The sequence below is a fragment of the Mytilus trossulus genome, chromosome 9 (genome assembly GCF_036588685.1).
Source record: "Mytilus trossulus isolate FHL-02 chromosome 9, PNRI_Mtr1.1.1.hap1, whole genome shotgun sequence".
Lineage (NCBI taxonomy): Eukaryota > Metazoa > Mollusca > Bivalvia > Mytilida > Mytilidae > Mytilus > Mytilus trossulus.
In genome coordinates, this window is record NC_086381.1 from 41,363,357 (window position 1) to 41,388,787 (window position 25,431).

General features: G+C 31.4%; 3 protein-coding genes across 9 annotated transcripts in view; 1 reads left to right on the forward strand and 2 right to left on the reverse strand.

Annotated features, from left to right (window-relative positions):
• Nucleotides 1-574: 574 nt before the first annotated feature.
• On the reverse strand, nt 575-1,312 carry LOC134684626 (homeobox protein ceh-30-like). Its single transcript, XM_063543926.1, has one exon. It carries the CDS (start codon nt 1,310-1,312, stop codon nt 575-577), a length of 738 nt encoding a protein of 245 aa, XP_063399996.1.
• A 5,309-nt stretch (nt 1,313-6,621) lies between these two features.
• LOC134682937 (SAP30-binding protein-like) lies at nt 6,622-16,185 on the reverse strand. The gene is made up of 10 exons (XM_063541877.1): nt 15,555-16,185; nt 14,787-14,905; nt 13,885-13,924; nt 10,896-10,984; nt 10,527-10,615; nt 10,068-10,128; nt 9,545-9,596; nt 8,431-8,489; nt 7,827-7,884; nt 6,622-7,293 (listed from the first exon to the last, which is right to left on the reverse strand). The coding sequence occupies exons 1-10, from the start codon at nt 15,799-15,801 to the stop codon at nt 7,124-7,126; spliced, it is 984 nt and encodes a 327-aa protein (XP_063397947.1). The 5' UTR covers nt 15,802-16,185; the 3' UTR covers nt 6,622-7,123.
• A 180-nt stretch (nt 16,186-16,365) lies between these two features.
• LOC134682935 (kinesin-like protein KIF27) overlaps nt 16,366-25,431 on the forward strand; it is a 50,201-nt gene continuing 41,135 nt past the window's right edge. For all 7 annotated transcript variants that reach the window (XM_063541869.1, XM_063541872.1, XM_063541873.1 and 4 more), the window contains exons 1-6: nt 16,366-16,534; nt 19,796-19,898; nt 23,123-23,188; nt 24,139-24,276; nt 24,741-24,827; nt 25,149-25,253. In XM_063541869.1, coding sequence (XP_063397939.1) covers nt 23,141-23,188; nt 24,139-24,276; nt 24,741-24,827; nt 25,149-25,253 — 378 coding nt within the window. In that variant the 5' untranslated portion in view covers nt 16,366-16,534; nt 19,796-19,898; nt 23,123-23,140. The remainder of the gene's footprint in view (nt 16,535-19,795; nt 19,899-23,122; nt 23,189-24,138; nt 24,277-24,740; nt 24,828-25,148; nt 25,254-25,431) is intronic.

Here is a 25,431-nt window from a genome sequence, read left to right on the forward strand (position 1 = left end):
ACGAAAAATTGCGTCCCTTGTAATTGTATCTCTCGACATTCTGTTATAAAGATATCATCGTCGAATGAAGGGTTGCGTTCTAGGAAGGGCATGAGTTCAAGAGAAAACAAAATAATGATTAACCCGCTGCATAAACATGTCCTAAGTCAGACAGACAACTTGTCAGTTTTGTATTTCATTACTAGTATATCTTCTTTTTGTATGTGTTGAAGCAGATACTTTCTTTTCATACAATGTATTTAGAATTGAGTTACGATTTGAGCTTGACATATTGTGAAAACACTTAGTGTTGGAAACCGTATTTTGACCTATAGATGTAAGTTGTTTTAATTGTGTTTTTTTTTTGTCTTGCAGTTTGGTTGAATGATACAAAAGATCTCCTTTGTATATGCTATATACCTTTAACTTCCATTATTTCTTTGATTGTTTCCATTATTTCCTTGATAAAACAAACAAAAATAAGACAAGATAATTTTTTTACATTTATTTACATATTTAACGAAACAAATATAACAAGCACAAACTATGGCATAATTTAACAACGTTGAAGCACATATTGTCATAAAAGCTAATTTCAAGTCCTCAGTTCCTGTATGTCAGACTGTGGTAATACGCTGCTGTAGAACTGTTGACTATAACCAGGGTACACAAACGGTGACATACCATACGTATAAGGCGACACCATTGGGAATGGTGAGTATGACTGCTGACTGATGTTACCATTGCATTCCATTGTTGTCATCATTCGGGAACCAGGTTTACCTACACCAACAAACTGTGACAACTCTCGTGGACTGTTGTAGCTTGTACTCTTGATTTGACGCTTTTCTTTCATTCTTCGATTCTGGAACCACCATTTAATCTTATGTTGACTGAGTTTGAGTTTCATGGCAAGCACTGGTCGATCTTCAATCTGAAGGTATTTCCTGTTGCTGTAGTATAGTTCTAGTTCCATCAGTTGTGAGTTTGTGTAGGCAGTTCTGGCTCTCTTTGGTTGTTGATAGGATTTATCCGAGTCGTCTGAGCATGAACCAGGTGAAGTACAATCTCTTGATGACGAGTCTGTAGAGCTGAAGCTGTTGTCAGAATGTAATGAGTCTTGTCGTTTCCTCTTGTTTTGAGTACGTTGATCTGAGTTGGAAAGTGGACGCACCATATCTGCTGTACATGACTGGCTGCTGGTTGGTAAATATATGTCGTGGATGTGGTTGACAACTGCATCAGTGCGTACAGGATTCATGACCCTGCTACTCTTTGACAGTTCTTCAATGCTGAAGGACATCTTGCTTTGAACGTTCTGTCGATAAGCCATTTTTGTATAATATTAGTAGTTAACTGTTTGAAGACACCTTGACAATGAGCTGCTCTAGTCAGTCTGTCTCTTTTATACCTACTCAAGGTGATAAGTCATTAAGATCCATAACGGTTCTTATCAAAACAATTCAGTGGTCAGCTTGTGACTGTCATTAAATGCAACCAACGCTTCACTGATTTGAATCCAGTCATTTTCAATTAACAATTTTAAGATAATTAGTTTAATGAGTGAATTTTATTATAATTATGTCAAACAATTTAACGATTTCAAATCATTTCTATTTGTTAGATGAGTATGTCATCAATGCAAACAAAGTGATTTATATGTATTCACAAGTCAAGTTTGAGAATGAAAAATAATAATTGTTAATTTTAAACGTGTCGAGTTTCTTAAAAAAAACACAAGAAAAGGATAGCACTAAATGGAGGAAATATTGACTTGTACTATTGTAAAACATTACTTGGATTAAAAAAATCGACTCCGTGAAATTATGGTTTAAAGTTCACGGCAGTGTAACTCTGTATTCTGCAACTGAGTAATGTTTTATGACCTTATTACACGTACATTTTGTATGAATGGTTATTACGACAACAAATTGTTACTTTGTTTTGACAGTTCATTTTTGTCGAGCCTATGCATTTTGTCGCAAAAGCGAGACACGGCGATCCTTCATTTCATCGTCGTCGGCACCGGTGGCGACGTTCACAAATATCCACTCGATGGTTAAAGTCTGCGTAAACTGGATTTCTACCAAACTTGGTGAGCAGCTTTTTAAGGACCATAAAATAGTAGTATCCAGAAGTAAATTTTGTCCGAAACAAAAATCCCGTTTATCAGAGAATTTTTAAATGGACTTATTTTTTTTGCCAGTTAACCAGTTAACATTGGCATTTGCATTTACTCTGTGGTTAAAGTTATAAAGGAAATTAAAAACTTTCTTAAACTATCATGGATTTGTTCAAAACTGTGACTGAAGCTTTAATATTTATGATCGTAAGATAGTATCCAGAAGTAAATTTTGTAAAGATTTATTTCCTGTTTTTCCGTAGCTTACTTATAAATGGACTTTTTTTTTCTGCCAGAAAACATTACATTCACATAGTGGTTAAAGTTTAAAATATTGTGTAATAACTTTTTTAAACTATCCTGGATTTCTCCCAAACTTGAACAGAAGTTTGTCTAGGAACACTGAAAAGTTAGTATCTAGAGGGAAACTTTGTAAAAAGATATTTCCTGTTTTCTGTATATTACTTATAAAGTGACTTACTTTCTTCCAGTTTATATTACACAGACGGAAACCCAGTCTGCAGTTAAATTTTGCACCTGACTATATAGCTATTGTTTGTCTTTTTTTACTTGGAAGCTTGAATCAACCTTTGGTATCTTCTGTCTTTAGCTTTCAATATTCATAGGATTGGCAGTTTTCCTATCGAAGGTCGGTGGTTTTCTCAGGGCACCAAGCCTTCCTCAACCAATAAAAACTGGCCGTCACGAAATAGTCTGAAATGCAGTGTCTAAAAGTGGCGTTAAAACAACAAATCAAAGATCAAATCTTTCAATATTCCACATATCAAATAAAGATATTATCTATAGTAAATGATACACGGACCTAACCACGAAATGTTCTATTTTTAATTGACTCATGAAAATGGTGTTAAGTTCAGATGAACCTTTCTAGACAGACATTTAACTTAAACAACCATTGCATACAGGAGATGAAGATGAAACCGGCCACATGTAAATGTACAGCTTACAGTCAATCCATGAATGAAATGAGGATAAGGTCAGGTGCACCAATTCTTATAGACATGCAGACCTTTCAAGAAGCGTAAATACCAAATGAAGTTATTCCATTTCTCATATAAATAAGTGATTTTTTTAGCACTTACTGAAAATTAAGAATATGGTCAAGGATAATAGACATAAAGAAACTTCAAAGCAAGCAGACATTTGTATACAAGGGATGACACAAACAGGCCTTTTGACTTCTAAAATATCTACTTTTAAACAAAAGTTTACCCGACAAACAAGAGGCTCTCAAGAGCCTGAATCATTCACCTGTTATTTTTTTGCTTAAATCTTTTATCAATGATTATTTTTGTTTTTCAATATATATTTATCATGTTTATGAGTGGCTTAAAAATGCTATTTAAATGTTCATTGTATCTGTCATATTTTCTTCAAAAGCAAATAAACCTAAAACGCATTTTAGCCATAGTCAGTGTCGTATGTTTCATGACTTAAAAGGAAATAAAATACAAAACTTATATCAGATTCATTTGAGAAAATTAAAAAAAAGGAAAGAAAACTTGTGTAAAATTGTCCTTAAAAGGCAATTGACAATTTTAGTCATATTAAATTTTTTGTAGATCTTACTTTGCTTAATATTTTTGCAGTTTACAATATATCTTTATCTAAAATAATATTCAAAATAATAACTAAAATCTGCAAAATTTCCTTAAAATAACCAATTTAGTGGCAGCAACCCAACAATGGGTTGTTCTGACTGTTTGTCTGAAAATTTTAGGGCTGATATGTCTTGACCTTTTCAACATTTTAACTAGTGACAGATTTGCTCCAAAAGCTTTTGTTTTTGAGATATAACCCAAAAGCTGCTTTTGACCCCTATGTTCTATTTTTAGCCATGGTGGCCATGTTTGCTGATGGATCAAAACTTTGGATACAATTTATAAACTAAGATACCCTAAGGAACATTTATTTAAAGTTTGAAGCTATTTGACCCAGTAGTTTCAGAGGAGAATATTTTTTTAATAGTTTATGACAGACAATGATGCTGCCAGACGACAAGTGATGGCATAAGCTCACATGGGGCCCTTTGGGACCCTGTGAGCTAAAAAGAACTGACACCCAAGTACAATATACAGCATTTACGACCAACAAGAATAAAAAGTACATTAGATCTGCTTCATACTGTATCACATGACTACATTTAAAGAAGCTACATACAAAATTAAGTGACAGACTGAATCAAAGATGGAGATAGAGGAATATACAATATTTACTGTCTAATATTCAGTTATTCATAATGGGTCATGCAGAACCCTGTTCATCGCCTGCTATCTCTGCTGTCAGAGTAAAGGTGTAATGTTGACTACCAAAAACTAAATCTTTTAATAAGACACAAGAGTGCACATGCTGAAATGTCTCGCTTTCTTTACTTGCCATTGATTTTATGTTGATAGTCTTTACTGATCCTAACTATAAATCTTTAGTATAAGTATCATATAAACATAACATGATCCAAGAAAATAAGGCCAAGGTCAGATAAACAAATAAGAAATACATGTACACCTAACAGTCATTCAAATACACCAAATATAGTTGACATATTGCTTTAAGTTTCTAAGAAATTTTAAAAGACTAAACCAAGAAAACTAAACATCAACCAATGAACCATAAAAATGAAGTCAGGGTCAGATGAAATTTGCCTGACAGACATGTACATCTTACAATCAATCTATGCATTAAATATAGTTGAGCTATTGCTTATAGGATCTAAGAAACAAATATACCATGAAAACTTAACATTGACCAATGAACATGAGGTCAAGGTCAGATGATACCTTTCAGACAGACATATATACGTACCCTAACCATCATGCCATACAACAAATGTAGATGACCTTTTGCTTATAGTTTAAGAAAAAATTACCTAATCACAAAAACTTGACACTGAGCAATGAACTGTGAAGATAAGGTCATGGTCAAATAAAATCTGCAAGACTGACATGTACATCATAAAATATTTCCATACACCAATTATAGATGACCTATTGCATATAGTATATGAAAAAAAGAGCAAAAGTAAAAACCTTAACTGACAGCTGAACCTTGAAAATGAGGTCAAGGTCAGATGACACCTGTCAGTTGGATATGTACACCTTACAATCATTCCAAATATACTATTGCTTATGTTATCTGATAGACTTGAACACCAATACTTAACCATGAAATGAAGTCAAGGTCAAATGGAAACTGTCTGTTGGGTATGAGGACCTTGCAAAGTATGAACATACTAAATATAGTTATCCTGTTATTCACAGTAAGAAAGGAATGAACATTACAAAATATCCTAATTTTTTCAAGTGGTCTCTGAAACATGAAAATGAGGTCAAAAACAATGGACATAGGAGTATGATAGGAAAGACTGAAACTTGGCAACATAAGGCATCTATATACAAAGTATGAAGCATCCAACTTCTAAAATATAAGGCTTTTAAAAAGCCGAATCACTATCCATATGTCAAGCTTTCTTTGACAGAATTCGCAGGCTTGACAAAAACAAACAAATAAAAAACTCTTCAGATGCTATTTCTTCATGATGAAGAAGCTTCTGCCAAAAATATTAAATATTCAATGCAAGGTCTTTGATGTCTTAAAAACTTAATCTCAGAGTGTAATGAAATGTTTTAAAACTGTTTATCAAATTGCTTGTAAACACTGAAGTGTAAAGGTAGCTTTAATTTATCAGTTGGAAGTAAGATAACATTGCATTGTATAAAGCACTGGTTCTTGTTGATTCCACTTCAATAATGGACAACACCAATTTTAAAGATAACTTAAACAATAACTTTTGTAGAACTGATAATTTCTGCACCTTGCAAAACTTATGTTATTTTCTTGACAAGTGAAAGGTCATTTTGTAATTTGAATATCATAGCATATCTTTTCATTGATAAATTTCAGTGAAATGTTCATGGATAGGATAAAACCGAGAATGGAAAAGGGGAATATGTCAAAGAGACAAAAAACAACCCAAACAAAGAGCAGAGAGAAGACAACAGCCAAAGGTCACCAATGGATCTTCTATGCAGCAAAAAAAATCTTGCACCCGGAGGTGGGCCTCAGCTGGCCCCTGAATAGAAATATGTACAGTTCATTAAAAATGGACGTAATACTAAACTCCAAAACATAAATGAACTAAAATTTAAAAAAACATACAAGAATAGCAAAGGCAAGAGGCTCCTGACATGGGACAGGCACAAAAATGTGACAGGATTACACATATTTAGTAAGATCTCAACCCTCCTTCTATACCTCTAGCCAATGTAAAATAAATAAACACACAACAAAACTCAGTTTGAAAGAAATCAGAGTCCAATGTCAGAATAGGTAACAAAAGAATATAAGCAAAATGAGAAAGATGCATAAATTGACAAAGTAATACTAGCAGTTACTGACCTCAATTAAACTGATTGAAAAGTTATGTCTTCATCATATAAAAATCAAGCACAATCCGTCCCGTTGGGGGTTTAGAATAATGCCATCAGGAAATATATGCAAGATTTGTACAAATGAAATTTAATGTTATGATTATTATACAAAGGCATATGTTACAGACATTATTTGAAATGTTTCATTTTTTTTTCAAAATATGAACATATTAAACAAAATACATATTCTAACTTCAATCTATTCCATAGTTGTCTCCCATGTGATTAATAAACTGTAGTCCTTCATGTTTTTCATTTGTGGTTTTTAAGGGAACAAAATAATTTTCTAGTGTAATTTCATAATAAAATTCAAATTGATAATTCAGATTAATAAAATGTCAAAAACTGATGTATATATGCTTCTAATAAATACCACAAACATGGGAGATAACCCTTTCTAACAAGATACTGATTTCCTGTTTGCATTTCTTTCTTTTCATTCATGTTGCTCAAGTTCATATTCAGTAGCAGTTTGGTACCACAGTAGTGGCACATACCAAAATTTCAAATACTGTCAACTAGTAGATTTTCCAATCACATTTTTTAAGTCATAAACTTGTAACTAATCACAAATTCATTTAGGTTTTTTGGTAATATTTCCTGTTGCAGGTATGACTGTAGACTTAGTTCCTGAAGCAGAACCAGACACTACGTTAGGGTTAATAACACCAGGTAATCCTCCCCGGGAACCAGTCACATTAGATGTAGGTTGATTGTCCCACTTTGTCTTTCTTTTTTTATCATCTAAAATTAATAGATACAATTTAATATTAACAGTTGTACAACTTGTATATGCATTTCATCTATTTAAATAATGTGCTTAAAAAAAAGTATTTGATACTGATTTTTTGGCTAACAACAAAAAAAAAACCACACTTCATAAATACTAATTGAGACAAAAAAAAATTGAAAGCCAGTTATATAAATAATGGTGACCATAAAAATCAAAAGGGTCTAAACATTGGCTGAACGAGTTTCATCCTTAGTTTAAGAACAATTATAAAGTTTATCAAAATGTATAGACAAAATCTATTGTTTAAATAATGCCAGTACCAAATCTCTGATTTAAATATGTCTGCTCTTTAGTCGAGTTGTTGTCTCTTTGACATATTCCCCATTTCCATTCTCAATTCTATCGCTCTATATCTAAAATTGTGGGCGTTCCAAAATGTTTATTGAATTGGCAAATAGTTTCAGAGTCTTATATGTAAATTGATTTTTGTATTTACAAATTAATGACTGATTTTAATTTCATCACAGAAAATAAATAGACATACCTCCGGATGTGACATCTGTGGAAGATTGAGGTCTCTTAGTTCCTGTTACAAATTCAACCTGAAAAATAAAGATTTCTACAGTCCAAAAATATTCTTTGTGAATTCTTAAATGCTTTATGAATATATATAAAAAAAAATATACTTTAAGTTTTTAACATTTCTCTACATACTGTGGACTCAATATTTTCCGTTGGATATCATTTTTTTTTGTGTTTTCAAAGGTAAAGGTGAAACACAAACTTAAATGCTTAGCAAATAGCAATGTACAATTTTTAGAAAGGCTTGTATGCAGAATTTTTCAAAACTGAGAAATCATATATCCATGTTTTCTACATATTTTACAAAAAGGTAAACCTTTGATTATTTAAGTAATACAAGAAATTATTGTATAAACTTACAATAGAGAATATTTTGTTATCACTTGAGCAAGCTTCTTTATCATCTTAAAGATCTTTCTGAGTTTATTATAAACCTGACATTATATTTCCTTTCAGTAAAAAGTAAATTGGTAAATTAAAATATTACTCAAGAAGAAATTGTAAATAGCAAATGAGTATAAAGAATAAACCATCTCTAACTTTAAGACACCCAGGATTTTTCTTACCTTCGTTCGATCTTTTCTTTCTTTCTCTCTTTTCTCCATTTCCACTTTTTGAGCTTTGTCTGAAATAAATCATATAAGTATTTTTATTTGTAATATTTTTCTATATATATATATATTTGGCAGTTTCTTTCAAGTAGCTGTTGTAACCATTGCCAAATAATATATATGTTGTGAAAATTACACATAAACTAAGGTAAACTTCACAAAGTAAACGTTGAAACTGCATAAATTGGTAACAGATTCTGAAACCATGTCACCTTGAGTTTTGTCAATAAAGATGATTTCAAAAAATGTAAAAAGATAAACTGTTATAACAGAGATATATCTTGCTTTTTTTTTGTAGTTTTGATTATGCAAATGCAGTCTGCAGAAGTTAAAATAGAAATACTTCTAAACATGTTACATAAGTTAGGAAAAATTCAAAGTCAATGAATCATGACTGAGGTACATGGCTAATCAATCTTGATGGAAATGAGATGTGCCAATGCTAATACAACTGCATACCAAAAAGCATTGACCTGTAATAAGCTGTTCCTTTTAAAAAAGCTTAAGCACAAACATTGACATCAAAACCATGTAAAAGTTTCAAAGTCAATGAACCATGAAGAGAGGGTGGGGCTATATAATCACAATGGAAACCATACTTTCAAATGCCGATAAATTTTAATACCAAATAGCATTTACTTAGCATTAGCATTTCATCTTAAACTGATCTAATGACAAACTAATACATGTAAACTAAGCAAAAGTTCTTAGTCAATAGACCTTTACTGAGGGGACCGTTGTATAAGCATTAACGTATCTCATTGCCCACGTCGGACGTGGGCAATGAGATGCGTTAATGCTTATACAACTGAATAACACTTATTATTGGCCTATCACTAATGGCTTCCCTGGGACTGACCTAATCACAAACTAACACATTTTAACTTAGCAAAATTAGAGACAACTGCATTCCAAATATAATTGACCTACCACTTGTTGTTCACTATAAATTAGACCTAATCACAAACTAATACATTGTTGACTCTGTCAAGCTAGACAAAAATATTGTGTGTCTAATAGATCTAGATATATTGTTTTCTTTCCCATGCCAGTAACTGATAAAACTTACCTAATTGATCGTAGAATGATTCTTTCCCCCAAGCATGGGGATCAAATACCTCCTAGAAATAAGAAAAAAAATGTTTTTAATTTGATGGATTTATATTTGACATATCATTTAAACAATCAAAGTCTGATAACTTTGAGTAACAGTTATGGTACTAATTGTTCTGCAACAGATGCACATTTGACCAATAAATATCAATTCAGTGATGATCAAGGCCAAAAAATATGGCAATTCTAAAACTTATTCAAAATAATGACCAGCTTGAAGACAAAAACAGTAGTAATTAACTATCAAGTGTTATAAAGAACTTTTAGTATAAATTATAGCTACCAGGATTCAAAAAGAGTAAAAGCAGCCTGGAGATTTTTCAGCCCCTGTAATAAATTTTTTAAATACATGTAGTGTCAAAGTCAAACAGTAGTTGTACACGACAGAACTTCAATTTGCATACTTTCATTTGGTATACATACTAATTGTATAAATCAAATACAAACAGATTTTTAAAGTCATTTGACAAACTACTTACAGCAGGATAATTTGATCCCTTTTCATCTATTCCAATAAACTCTATCAACTTCTCATAGATACTGAAAAGAAATTCCAACAATATTCTAAACAAGGAAGTAAAAAGCTACTGACATTACTGATTAAATATTGTATTGGTAAAGCACAAATCTTTTAGGATGTAACATACTTAAACAACAGTGATTCATGAATTATATGTATTATAATTTGGAGGTTTCGATATATTTAATGTTTTAAATAAACAATACGTGTGCATTGTTGGAAAATACAAAACAAACTGAATGAGCTTTAGAAAGTGGAATAAAAGCTTAGCTTTTCTTCTGTTTTGTATCTATTTATGCCTATCTATTATGTTTTTTAAGGAAATGTTTTTACATTATGTGAAGATTTTTAAAAGTATTAGCACATCATGTTCAATTAAAGTTCTTTTCCAATTTTGACAAAATAATAAGATAATTACCTTGGATTTCTGAAGTCTTTCCTCCTTTGTATTTTATCATTCATATCTAAACCTTTTCTCATCTTTTCAAACAAACCAGATATTTTGTCCTGTAACAAAACACTCATTCTTTTAAACTGACTGACAAAAAGCATGGTGACCCTCAGGGTTTTAATTATCATTTTATTTTTTATTTCAGGGCACTTTAAATTTGGACTTGCGCAATTAAACCATAGTTATTCAGCATGACATATAGCTCATTGTCTACTGCCTTGAATATAGTTAATTATATAAAGGCCATAAAACTTGTTTGAAATCAAGGTCAATGTGACATACTTATAGTTAAAAGGTTACATTTTACAACCCTCTCATATTAAAGACTATACTAACTTGTAATTTAGCCGGACATTTCCCAGGTGGAGCTGGTGGAATCTCTATTTCATCAAAAGACTTGTTCAGCATACTTCTTGATAGTGATGCTAAAAATGAGAACAAAATACATAGTTATTATTATGGAGATAAATTTATAGATAAGATAAGATAATTATAGATTATCGTTGATCGTCTCAACGAGATTGATTTTCTCGCTTGAGCTGGAACAGCGAAAGTGAGAAAAGCAATCGAGTTGAGATGACCAATGATAATCTGTTTATCGCTATTTTACCTGTGACGACGTTGTCAATTTCAATGTCAATTTCGTTAGCAACGCCACGTGGTCTCATTAGTTTCTAGCAATAATTTTTCCATATCAAGCGAGAAGCATGATATGAAAATTATCACAAAAAAAGATCAAAGGAAAAATGCACAAAATAGCGATAAGATAACTTTATTAGCACTAACACATTGACAATAAATGGTTATGGCAACAAATTAAAGACTAACTACAATAACATATATACAATGAAGGAGTGACAGTGGATAATTATGGGAGAAATATATAAAAAAATAAATGAGAAGCATATACATTATTACAGAAATCAAGTACCTTTTAATAATGAGTTTCTCACCAACAAGCATTCATTCAAATAGTTGACAACAATTTTTAATATTGTTTGGGAATTACTATTTAGAATTGATATAAGCAAGTTATATGATAAGGAAGGAAATTTGTTGTTCAATAGAACATTTTTTAATTTTTTTATAAGGTTATCTCTCACATATTTATAGGAGGAACATTTTAAAAGAAAGTGACGTTCATCTTCAATGTCTCCATTGTTGCAGCAAAGACATACCCTACTCTGCTTTGGTATTTTTAGGTATCGCCCTCTTTCAATAGATAAAGTATGAGCACTTAACCTCAATTTACATAATGTTGATCTATCACTTTTGGATTTGCATTGATCAACATACGATGGTCTTTTATTTGGTTTATAAAGTATATTAAAAAAAATCATTTTTTTATTTTGATTGATGTCAGTTTCTTGCTTTTGGAAGGCTATATCATTGATTCTTTCTTGAATGGGTTTTAAATACATCTTAATATCAATAGGATTTAGATTAATAAAATGAAATCCAAGTCTTGAAATGAGATTTTTCATATTTATTATCCAAGAGTTATTTTTTTCAGTTACTTTATAAATTTTTAGGGCAAGTGAATTATTTGATTCAAGTATATGAAGCCAATATTTTATTGCTGAAAATTCTATTTTGGTATATAAAGGCAATCTATTTAGCTCGGCTAAACATGCAGCATTTGATGCTTTACAATGTATTCCTAGAATTTCTTTAATGAATTTATACTGCAAGTGTTCAAAGGGATCTGAATCCCTGTACTGTTTGCCTATTCCCCATACTTCACTACCGTATAGAGCAATAGGCACAACTAGGGAGTCAAATAATTTTTCTAATAGCTTGCATTGGTTATTAAGTCCAATTGTTTTTTTTTATTTTAAAAAGTGCTTTTCTACCCTTTTCAACAAGCAATGAGCTGCACAGATTTAGATTTCCTGTGTGCTGCAGTGTCATGCCAAGGTAGCAGTATGATTTGACAGTTTCCAGGAATTCGTTATTATATTGAAAAAAATTATTATGGGTTTTTCCATTTGAGTTAAATATAATGACTTTTGATTTGTTTATGTTGACTTCTAGTTTCCAGCATTTACAAAAATCACTAAGAACATTTAAAGCTGTTTGTAGTCCCTTTTCAGAATTTGATATTAAACTATATCATCTGCAAATAAAAGGGAATTTATTGTTGTATCTCCAATTACAATGGGATCTGTATTAGCATCTTGGAGACTTTTTACCAAATTATTTATGTAAAGATTAAATAATAAAGGACTGAGCACATCTCCCTGTTTAACGCCACGGTTGGAGATAAATTCTTCACTGAGACCATTTTGGAATTTATATCAAAGCACTGCTCCTCATTCCATTTTTTAATTACTTATATATTTTCTTTTTATTTATTATTCTTGTAGTTATAAATAACAAGTTATTAGATAAAGTCTGTTTTACACAGTTGATAATTACACACTATTCAACAGATGGAGCTTATTTGAACTGAAATTGCTGTCGTGCAAGTGGAAGATATGGCAGTAAGACTAGTTCAACACTTACTTGTACAAAGGACTATGATAGTCAATACCAAAGAGTTTATAATTTGATGATACATGTACTTATTAGCAGTGGTATAAATTCACATGAATAATACAAAGAAATCAGTACATATATTGTTATCCCTTCCCTTTGCTATTTATTGTATATCATTCAATTATAGATGCTGTTTAAAATACAAAATTTTACTGGAATCAAATCTCAAACTAATAAACCCATATCAGGGCATTTCTGGAATTTCGATGATCAGGATATATATATCTTTATTCTCGTAAACCAAAGTACAATGGTACAGAGACAGGAGAAGGAACATCTTATTAGTGGATTCTCGTTACATTTGATTGATTTTGATTTTTGATGTTTTAACTCATTTCATGGCGGCCAGTTTTTATTGATGGAGGAAGCCAGAGTGCCAAGAGAAAACCACTGACCATCGATAGGAAAACTGACAATTCTAGTCAATTAATATTGGAATCAAGTGCACCTGCACCAGCAGGATTTGAACTCAAAACCTCAGTGTTGACTCACTAGTGATTACAGTAGTAACTACTTAGACCACTTGGCCACTGAGGCCCCCATAACATTTGACAAACACTCTCTAGAGAAATATTACAATATTTCATTAATTTCAATAAATGGTTTGTTATTCACATTTAGAGGAAGCTTTTGATATAATTTGCAGCTTTCCTACTTGACTGGAAGATCATACATGTACATTTACAGGTTTCTTTGTTTTTTTCCAAAGTTAACTTTTAACCTTTGTCTGAATGACTGTCTATATTACAATGTATCATGTATGTTAAACATTTGATATTTTACTTACAAGCCTGTTCAGCATTCAATGATGTAGTTCTATCCACTCTCTGTCAATAAAAAAAATATATATTTTACAAAATAGCCAACAAACATAGACAATAATTCATGCAATCAATTTACACAATTATCAGAATTATTTTGCAAATTACAACACAAACATTAGATTTCTTAAATAGTGACTGTTTCAACAAAACGGTTTGCCAAGTGGCATTACATTTTCTGGCTTCTTAAAGGGAACATATATTTGACACAATATGAATCAAGATGTCTTATTTGTATATTACAAAAAAAAGAAAGGTTTGCTCCTCTTTTGTTTTCCTACATTTTGCTTTCCTATTGTATGTCTTTAATTCATGTATGATTTTTGAATTTGTTTGTTCTTATAAAAAAGGAGATGTGAAATTATCAATCAACCAAAATCAAAATGACATGGACATAAGCAAAGTTAGGTCTAACATGTCTAATCAGCAAAATAAATATGACATATTCGGAAACAATTAAATGAGAGAATCTAATTTATATCTGTTTCAAAATTATAAACATGTAATCTTTCCTGGTCCCTTTAAATCTCTTGATCTACTACAAAGGAGTCAAGGACATAAATACTAACCCCTTTGCCATAATGCATTAAAGAATAAAATTAAATGTGTGTGTCCCTACAACTTTTCCTCCTTCTAAGAGATTTAACCCACCTTTCTGGTCAGGACAATTTCTTCTCAGATGATAATATATACTAACCATTTCTGGTCCATACAAACTCTCCTCTTCCTCTTCAGAGGTCAGGATTTAGTAACCATTTCTGGTCCATACAATTTCTCCTCTTTCTCCTAAAAGGATATACTAACCTTTTCTGGTCCGTACACTCTCCTCTTCCTCTTGAGTCTTCATCAGAGGTCAGGAAATACTAACCTTTTCTGGTCCGTACAAGCTCTCCTCTTCCTCTTCTTCTTCCTCCTCAGAGGATATACTCATATCATCTTCATCACCCTCCTCTTCATCTAATCCATAATTAGATACCAGTCTTGTTACTGTCACATAGAGAAGACAAAATAATTTACTGTTGACCTAGACTTGATAAAACTGCTTCAAATTATTACGGCAACAGAAATACACCATTTTGTACATGTACATGATGTAGGTAATTTAATGTAAATTTATGACACAACAAGTAACAGCAGGATGTACAATTTCAGAAAGAAAAATCATATAAAAGTGTACAACCCATTGTCCTTTCTAAAAGATGTGAATTACAAATGTATGTCAGGAATCTGATGTACAGTAGTTGTCGTTTGTTTATGTAATATATACGTGTTTCTCGTTTCTCGTTTTGTTTATATAGATTAGACCGTTGGTTTTCCCGTTTGAATGGTTTTACACTAGTAATTTTGGGGCCCTTTATAGCTTGTTGTTCGGTGTGAGCCAAGGCTCCGTGTTGAAGGCCGTACTTTAACCTATAATGGTTTAATTTTTAAATTGTTGTTTGGATGGAGAGTTGTCTCATTGGCACTCACACCACATCTTCCTATATCTATATACCTTGTGTCATTATACAATGCTATAGAGTAAAACTAATGTAAATAACTTTTTTTCAGAGAAAAGTGTCTGTGCAAAATTAAATATTTCATCGTTTGGAAATCTAATATATATATTAAAAATTAATTATCGTTGCATAATTACTTTTTCTATGTGGCTTTGGTTTCGGTGCAGTGTCCTGTGACTGTGGGGTAGATTCAGATTTGCTGTTTTCATCTTCCAGTTCTAGGGTTGTGGCAGGTTGTGATGGTGGTCTTGAATCTTCATCGTCGTCATCAGATATATTGTCAACTGATGCCACATTTACAATGCCTTCATCGTCAGACTTGTCAGATGTTTCGTCATACGAGGCTAATGAAGCCATTGCAGCTGTACTGTCGATTCTCTCCATATTTGAAAACGTTTTGTACAATTTAGTTCAAAATTTTCTATCAATATAGAAAAACGTTAGGCTAATACCATCACTGTTTGATGTTTGTATCCCTAACTTTTAGCCAACATATAAATGTTTTATATACACAGTACAGTCTACAGAAATTATATTTACTGATTAGTCTTATATTCCAAGATTTTAAGCATTATCAAACAACAGATAGCTAGAGGTGTGGAGTGTGTTATTAGTTAATCAAATTAAATGATCTGCGGTTATCTAAGAGACATGATTAATCTATAATTATCAAAATAAAAAAAATTCTTCGAAACGTTGCTTTTATATTTCAAAGTCGATTATTTGCTCTGTAAAAAGCATAAATTTAGGCCATTAAAAACGTTTGCATGATTGACACTATTTTAAGTTAATATTTTGTTTTCGTATTTGGTATCGGAATTATATAATTTTATGATATGAATAATTTTCACTAAAAAACATGTTTATTATTTTTACAAAACTAATTACTGGGAAATTTTGATAAAACATTTAAATTTTACTGTTGAACATTGTTTCGTACTTTGCCAACCGTAAACAAAGCATGCGCTAAATTCTTATGGCTTGAAAAGTTGTTTACATCGTTTCCTGGGAAATATTTTTAGAAATTATATAGCTATTGGTTGAGTTTCTGATGACATCAAACATTTTCACAAATGTTTTATAGTCTTCAGTCCACTGTATCAAAATGACCTTGCAGGTAAATGCAATGATTGGCAGCTGTCACTACAGACAGGCAGAAGTACTGACCTGTTGTAGTGTTGAGACAAAGTAAAAGCATGGTCCCCTCAGAACATGCATTATTTTACCATTGACGTGCTCCTTAAATGTGTTAATAAGCATTATGCATACAATGTAATTAACAGGATTAAATGAGTTCAAAACATTTAAAATGACTAAATACAATAGCGGGAGGGTTGGGAGGTAGAAGGAATCAAGGTACATGTATCAGGTCCGTTCTCGCCCTATATACTTTCGCACCCTACACCTTCGCACCCAAGGTACGTTCGCGCCCAATTTTAATTCAAATTCCAGTTGAATAATTGGAAAATCATGATTGTTGCTTTTAGTTGCTTTCGTGTAAATACTGAATGAATTTATACATGTTATAGCTTGGTATGAGTAAAAGATTGAAGATTTTAAATGAAAAACACAAAAGATAATTGTTTTTAACAAATTGGTCCCTTTGATCTGAAACACTGAAACAATCAAATATAGCATTACACAATTATAACCAACATGACCAAAACATGATCAAACATAATAAAATTTATTTAACACACAAAAAAAAACGTAGTCAGAATCTCACTCCATTTTGAAACAAGTCAATGAAACAAAGTTATAGCAATAGGTACACTAACCAAAACATGATTGAGAGTTATTCAACACAAAATAAAACGTTGACAGAATCCCACTTTATTTAGATAGGAAAATTTTTTTTTTAACAATACACTATCCAAAACATAATTAAGATTTATTCCACACAATAAAAAATGCTGTCTCACTTTAGTTTGAGACAACAAAACAATTATACATAAGAATACTACTTGCCAAAACTTGATTTCAAAGTTATTAAACCCAAATCCAATTAAAATTGGGCGCGAACATGTAGGGTGCGAAAGTGAAAGGGGGCGAACATGAGTGGGTGCGAACATGAATGGGCGCGAATGGACCCAGATTCAGGTTGGCATCCCGCTAACATGTTTAACCCCGCCACATTATTTATGTATGTGCCTGTCCCATGTCAGGAGGAGCCTGTAAATTCAGTGGTTGTCGTTTGTTTAAGTGTTACATATTTACGAAGGGATGAATTCTCCTTCACCATTTGGAACTCTTGGTTTAATAGCTTCCTTGTGAGAAAATGCAAACTCTAGAAATGCCCCCACCAGTACGTATGCCAGACAAAGAAAAGATGGCCTTCGTTTTTCGACAATTACGCCAAATAAAGAAGAGATGAAATCATAAGAAAAGAATAAATTAGATGTGTTGCTCATACATACTCAGCAAGAACAGATTTATGATTTGAATGTATTCCGTTTTTATGGATTTGAATGCTGTATATATATTTTTAATTGTCATTTTAGTATAAACAAAGTGCTTTTATCTTAGGTTTTTACTTCGTGATTTTAAGCAGGAGACAACAGTTAGATACATGTAATGATTGACAATTCATAGCACAAGTACAACTGGCTAACGGAAGAGGACTTTAATGATAAAGGAAAATAATATTACTGGGGTGGAGAGGTGTCTCATTGGCTCTCATACCACATTTTCTTACAGAGCTCCAGATAAGCTGCGTATTTGCCTGATTACGCAATACAAATAATAGAAAACCCAATGCAATTGTTCATTGAAGGGTTCAACAACCCAATTCATTCAACGGAACCCAATTATATGCCAAAATCATGAGTTCTCAACCCTTTTTATTGGCTACCGTTTGTGTTATTTACCCTTATCCGTTTACAGTCGTCGCGTAAACTATTTCTATAATATTTATAATTGGAAATTTCCTGTCGTTCTAAAAATAGATTCCTGCATCAATAGCTGAAATGGGTCCCTGTTTGAGTTTTCCGTTGCTCATTAGGTACATGTGTTTTTGTAAACATTTAGAACTTCTCGGTGTTTATCCAATTAGCGTGTGTCATGTAGTCATATTTTTTTCGCATTGCTCGGGATTTTTCATAACATACATTGAATTAAAACGAAAGTGAATGTCCGGTTAAAATATTGAATAGAAGCATGTTTTCGGCTTCTTTTGGAAAACTGAGGGAAAGTTATAATGATAATAAGACTCAGTTAGTGGTTTTAGGAAGCGTCCATTGAACGCACGGGCGTGTGTGCGTACCGTAACAAGAACATTGCTAATAAACACGGGGTTTCATCAAAAACGAATTCAGTTGGAAAAAGTGAAAGGCCAAATCAATTATGAAATGATAAAGCATCAGAAACCAAAAGTTCTAATAAAAGACAACTAAACACAAATTTATGTAAATTAAATGAAAGAAAATCATTCAAGTATAGTTAGAGTTTATATATACTATTTTTTATTCATTTTACGGTTAATTAATGAATACACACACCATGCACACAGCCACTGATCAGGCACAGTCACTGGTCTCAGAATTTATCATATAAAGGTATAAGACGAGTGCCTGTGAAAACACATATCATTTTTTGTGAGAAAATACAAAACTGGCGAAAGGTTTGAAACGGGACACAAATTAAACCTACAATTGCTCCTCAGTGAATAAACCAAATAAAACAGCTAGCAAATAACCATAATCATTACCCTAAACCAAATAAAAGAGCTAAACAAAGACAGAAACATATTAATTTAAGATGGAAAAAAAATTGGGGTTGATATATTGCCCAAATATTCAATATTGTGTGGATGAAAAAACCCAATACATTAAGGAGCTTGGTGGTGAAAAACCCAATTTGATATTAACCTGAGGGGTGAATTGGAATTGATAATGCAATTAAAAAACTTTATCACCCAATTATATAAGAAAATGGTGGGTAAAAACCCCAATTTATGAATTCTTATCTGGAGCTCTGGATTCTTGTATGATTTCACCTGTTATTTACCCTGTAAAAAAATCGGATCAAATTAGAAAAAAAAAATCGACGTAAATGAAAGAAAAAAATCAGCGCAAATGCAAATCGCCGTTGTAATGTTGACATTTACCTGAATAAAATTGAAAATGGAAATGGGGAATGTTCTGAATGGGGAAGTTCTCATACATGTAAATGGGTATGGAACCCATTCATGGGCATTTCACCTGAGATAGGGTATAATTTTACAGAATTAGGTCCTTTCATTGTTATGTCTTCTTTTTATCTTATTGCATACATGTACTGCTGATGAAGTTACCAGCCTTTTTTTCAATTTTATAAAATGCATGATACTTGTCTATTTTTTATTTTGTAGAATAAATATCATTTTATAATTCTTTTGTAGAAATATTAGCACGATAAGTGAAAGCTGACATATATACATGGATCGCACTACTTCAGAATCATTGGGGAAAGTGACCAGATTTTCAAACTGATACAGAGAAGTGGTGAGACTTTAAGAGAAGTGCTTGGATTTTGTAATTATATTCTTGTCATTTGTATCTTATTTATTTTATTCCTTATTGTACTTTATAAATCTCATTGTTATTTATGCCAAAATTTGGAAGGTATGCACATGGTTATATATAAGAGGGTAAATCAAGACAGTTTTGTCTATTGAATTTTACATATGCATGCATTAAATTTCTTTGTTATACTGCAAGTTTAGAATTTATTGTGTGTATTCATTGAGATTAGTGAGTAATCTACACTAATTAGAATTTAATTATTGCGTTTTGGGGTAAAGATTGCATTTCATAAAATTGAGAATGGAAATGGGGAATGTGTCAAAGAGACAACAACCCGACCAAATAAATCAAAGTGATGGATATCACTCATGGAAAGATTAGAACAGAAGTTTGAATTATTTCATATTAAGGTACGGTGGCAGTGATATTGTTTGCCTTAGATTAGTTGAGAATAAAGGCTTTTTCCCCTGGAGAAAAATCCCAATTTGAAAAAAAAAAGGCTTAAAATTATTCCCAATCAGACAACTTTTTCCCAAACAGTGCAGTCTTAGTAGTAATTGTGCATGTATACTTAACTGAAAAACACCCATTTAAACATTTTTCATGCCTGAAATGACTATATGTGCAGATTTGTGGGTCTATTTATGAATAATCACTGACAAATTGCTGAAAATTGTATATACAGCAGGTCTTAAGAAGGAAACTTGTTTTTCCAGTATGAGGATAAATGAGCTCAAATCAAATAATATGGGTCTCTTAATATGCACAACTTTATTTAAACTGCAGTATATATCTAATCGAAATTATGTTGCCGGTTCTAAACATGTTTCAAAAAAACAAAAAAATTGCAAAAATTCTTCTAGTAAATGTTACCAAATATCCTTGTAAGACATAAATTTAGACCATCAGCTAAAAGCTTTAACATGCCAACAAAAATAATCTAAAAATGTTGTTTTGGGGCATTTTGTAAGTTGAAACAGAGGTTATGTGGCATTGAAAATTAAAGTTTTAGAGTGTCTTTTGATCAAATTTTGATGTATTTTTCAACCAATTTTATTTTTCAACATAAACTAATTAAAAAACTAATTTTATTGAAATGTGGATTCTTTCTTAATTGCAAAAATATATATTTACTTCAAATGAAAATTCAAATAACTAAAATAGACAAAATGATTGACATGATTGAGGGAAATAAACTAATAAACAATGGTTTGTTATAATTAAAAATTTATAAATTTTAAAACTGTTTCAAGCCAATTCCTGATAAAAAAAGTGAACTAATCTAAATTGTTAATTAATTACAGATGATTATTGGAAATTTATCAAGTAAATTATAGGCCATACTTAAATACCTTTTATATATTCATATTTATATTCATATTTATATTCATATTTATATTCATATTTATATTCATATTTATATTCATATTTATATTCATATTTCATTTTTTTAGATCATGTTAATCCATTAATCATTTATCTTTCAGATATAATTTACAGAATTACTTTATGTAATGTAGATCAAAAGTAATTGGCAATAAATAAATCTATCATCATTATAAATATCAAACAAACAATACACACATTTGTGTAATAAATTATGAGGTCAAATACTTGTGTATTAAGAATTAGATACACATTGTAGTGGTCTGTAATTATGTAAGACTGAGGTTGATAGGTAATGTGGACAATTTGATTGGCAGTTTAGGAGGTGGGGCATTGTAATTAAAGGTCCATCTTGTCTCTGATTGTTTAGTGATAATGACAGTTGTCAATCATACTAGTTGAATCAATACCCACTTACCTAACCAAATGTTTTTAAAAAAGCCTGCACATCAACACACCTTAATGAAATACATTCTTGAATGAACTGCTCCAATAATATACCCAGTTTTTTTCAGTTTATTTGTGTGTTATGTGCACATACATGAGAACTATAGGGAACTATATTTTAGTGTGAATACATTCAGTAACAGCAGCTAACCTGTCCTGTTGTTAGGGAGGGTGGTGCCTAAGTAAAGATTTAGAACAAGTTCTAATCTTTCCAAAAAACAACAGCAGAAGGTCACCAACAGGTCTTCAATGTAGCGAGAAATTCCCGCACCCAGATTTCTAAACCTTATGTTACTGACTGGATACTGTAGATTCATTAATATTCATGGATACCAATTTTTCGTGGCTTTCCTGAAAACAGGGGAACCGCAAATTTCGATATTCCATGTATTACAAATTTTCTAAAGGAATGTATGTTGACCTTGCCAAAACCATGAAATTAAATATCCATGAATATGCGAGTTTTCCTCAAACTATGAAAAATAGATGAATCCTCAGTATCTAAATCTTCCAAGGCTTATCACTACCTTTTTGGTACACAAAATATAGTGCATTGATCTTAAAATTCTATACATTCTATCTATGACTATTTTCTTTTTATCAATGAAATATACAAATGTATGCTCAGATATTCAGGGTTCTCACTAAGACGAGTCCATGAGTTCTGGACTCATTCAAATCTGTCAGGACTCACCATTTTAAAAACTGGTGAGTCCAAAGATGCATCAAGAATGAAATATTTTGTACAAACTGAACACAGTTCAACACAAATATCATCATTTTATAGCAAAAGTATAAAAGTGATCTGAATTTAATGTCATTTCATTGCTCTGTAAGGCCATGGAAACTAAAATATTACATTATATTACAATAAAATATCTTCTTCTTGTTGTTGGACTCGCCATGGCAAAAAATGATGAGTCCCTGGAGTCGCCTTAAAAATCCTTGGATATTCAAGTCACAAAATGATGTTACACCTGTCAAGATATTACATAACTTTTGCAAGGTGCAGGAATCTAATCATGCTAATATCTGGTCTAAAATTATAAATGATGTCATTGCTAAATTCAATTTAAAAAATTGGAGTCTTCCATTGTCCAGAATTGTAGTTGAATCAACTACAACCAATCCTTTATACAATTTGATGCAGTATTTAATTTTACTTCCTACTGATAAATTAAAACAATCTTTACCATTTAGTGCTTACAAGCAATTTAATTAATAGATGTTACATTGTAATAATGCATTTAAAATTGATTTTTTGTTGTTGCAACTTAACAATTTCTTTCACAATAATAAAAACTGCAAAAATTCTGAATTTTCAGTAACCAACTGTTAATGGATTTTATCATTTATATTATTGATTACAGGTTTAATAAAGAAATAAGATGTCCATAATGTCAGAACAAGAAGTGAATGTTAGAGTGGCAGTGAGGGTAAGATCCCACTTGGGTGTTTATATGTCTAGTCATATTATAGTATGTCAGCATAAAAAGGAGAAACAGTAATTGTCATTCAACAAGACATTTCAGTTAAACATTATTATCTGTAGTTCAAACTGTCAGAAAATTCACAGCACTCAAATGTAAAGGATTTTATTGCTTGCTTTATTATTACATAATGATATCTCAGGGTGACTGGTTCTTGCAATATTTCTTTTGCAAATAACTTATTTTATATGATATGATATAAACAAAATTGAAGTCATGCACTATACAGAGAGTGCACTATATTTATGTTATGCTATTAAATAGCAGATGTGATATGATTGCCTATGAGACAACTCTCCTAAAGAGACCAAAGGACACAGAAATAAACAACAATAGTTCACTGTACAGCCTTTAACAATGAGTAAAGCCCATACCACATAGTCAAATATAAAAGGCCCGGAAATGACAAATGTAAAGCAATTCAAACATGAAAACTGATGCCTGATTTATGTACAAAATAATGGACGAAAAACAAATATGTATTACATCATCAAAGGACAACTACTGAATTACAGGCTCCTGACTACTACATTTAATTTTAAAATGAAAATGTGTTACCTTCAATAATCTTTAATAAAATGATACTTTTTATAATCATGATTGCCAGTCCTAGATACTTTATCTGTGCAGAATACCTCTTACATGAATTCGAAAACAAATCTTTTTAGTCAAGTCAGATACCAGTGTTTTGTTTCCTTTTTATTAAAAAAATCTGAGTTTACTTTGTTTTCTTGTACAAACCAAGTCTATTGTTCCTATGCATATGTATGATAATAATCTTGTAGCAAGGTAAAACTTGTAATGCTGCAGTTGTAATTGGGACTTCAATATAACAGTTTAGAAACAAATTTTTGTGAGAAATTTTAATCAACAATCTGCAACTTCTTTATACACAGGTTAGACCCTTGTTACCTAAAGAGAAGATTGCAGGAGAAGAAATGTGTGTACGAATAATACCAGCCACAAACCAGCTTGTATTAGGGAAAGACCGAGCTTTTACATTTGATCATGTACTGTCTTCTAAAACTACACAGGTAAATATTTGATCACATTTGATCATGTACTGTCTCCTAAAACAACACAGGTAAACTTTATAATCACATTTAGAGGATACATTGAAGTATAAATCAATACATTAGACATTTAAAGCAATCAGTTTAATAAACAGTGTTTATGTAACCTTCATATGTGCAATGACATTGTTGTGACCCTAGCCATCTTTAAGATATATTCTTAGTCATCTGTTTTATTTCTTTTTTTGAGGATGAATTGTTTTATGTTCATTTTTCACACCAGATTTACAAATTCATTAAAACTGGAGACAAACATAATTTATTGTTTGCCATTTTTTTCTGCATACTGAATTTTTTCATGTTACATGTAGTTGGTTAATATTTACCATAGTGACCATGGGAAAAAGGAGGATATACATATGTTTTCTAGTCAAAAACAATTGTGTATTTGTCTATGATTTTTTTGTTATTTTTTTATATTACAGGATGAAGTGTATAAATCGTGTATTGAACCCTTGGTAAATGGTTTATTTGAGGGTTATAATGCTACAGTGTTTGCTTATGGTCAAACAGTAAGTATCACATTATAAAGATATAAGATGTGGTATGAGTGCCAATGAGACAACTCTAAATCCAAATCACAATTTGTAGAAGTAAACCATTATAGGTCAAGTGCGACCTTCAACACTGAGCCTTGGCTCACACTGAACAGCTAGCTATATAGAGCCCCTAAAATGACTAGTGTGAAACCATTCAAACAGGAAAACACAAGTTCATTAAAATTAAAGAAATATCAGTGAACAACAGTATGTTTGTAATGATTTTATATTCAAAATAACTATGGTTAGTGCATATGAAAATGTTTGACTGCAATGTTATTTTTTTTTCCTCAGGGTTCAGGAAAAACTTATACAGTTGGAGATGGGATTTCTTCCTTTACAGATGAAGAATATGGAATCATACCCAGGGCATTGAAAGCCATATTTGATAATATGCAGGTAGAAGCTATACTTAGAAAAATGGGCCCTATATACCCGCTTTATACATGTTTGAAAGTATTCAAATGTATTGCACTGCAACTTGCAGCAGATTTAATGAAAGTTGTATCATATATAAAAAATTAAGTTAAGATCTCACTCTTAAATAAATGCGGAAGATACCAAAGTGATAGTTAAA

Coding starts and splice junctions, on each gene's coding strand:
- LOC134682937 (XM_063541877.1), bottom strand. CDS start 15,801: ATGGAGAGAATCGACAGTACAGCTGCAATGGCTTCATTAGCCTCGTAT. Junction 10,985..13,884: donor ATTGAATGCTGAACAGGCTT/GTAAGTAAAATA, acceptor TCTCATTTTTAG/CATCACTATCAAGAAGTATG. Junction 9,597..10,067: donor AGGGATCAAATTATCCTGCT/GTAAGTAGTTTG, acceptor TCTTATTTCTAG/GAGGTATTTGATCCCCATGC.
- LOC134684626 (XM_063543926.1), bottom strand. CDS start 1,312: ATGGCTTATCGACAGAACGTTCAAAGCAAGATGTCCTTCAGCATTGAA.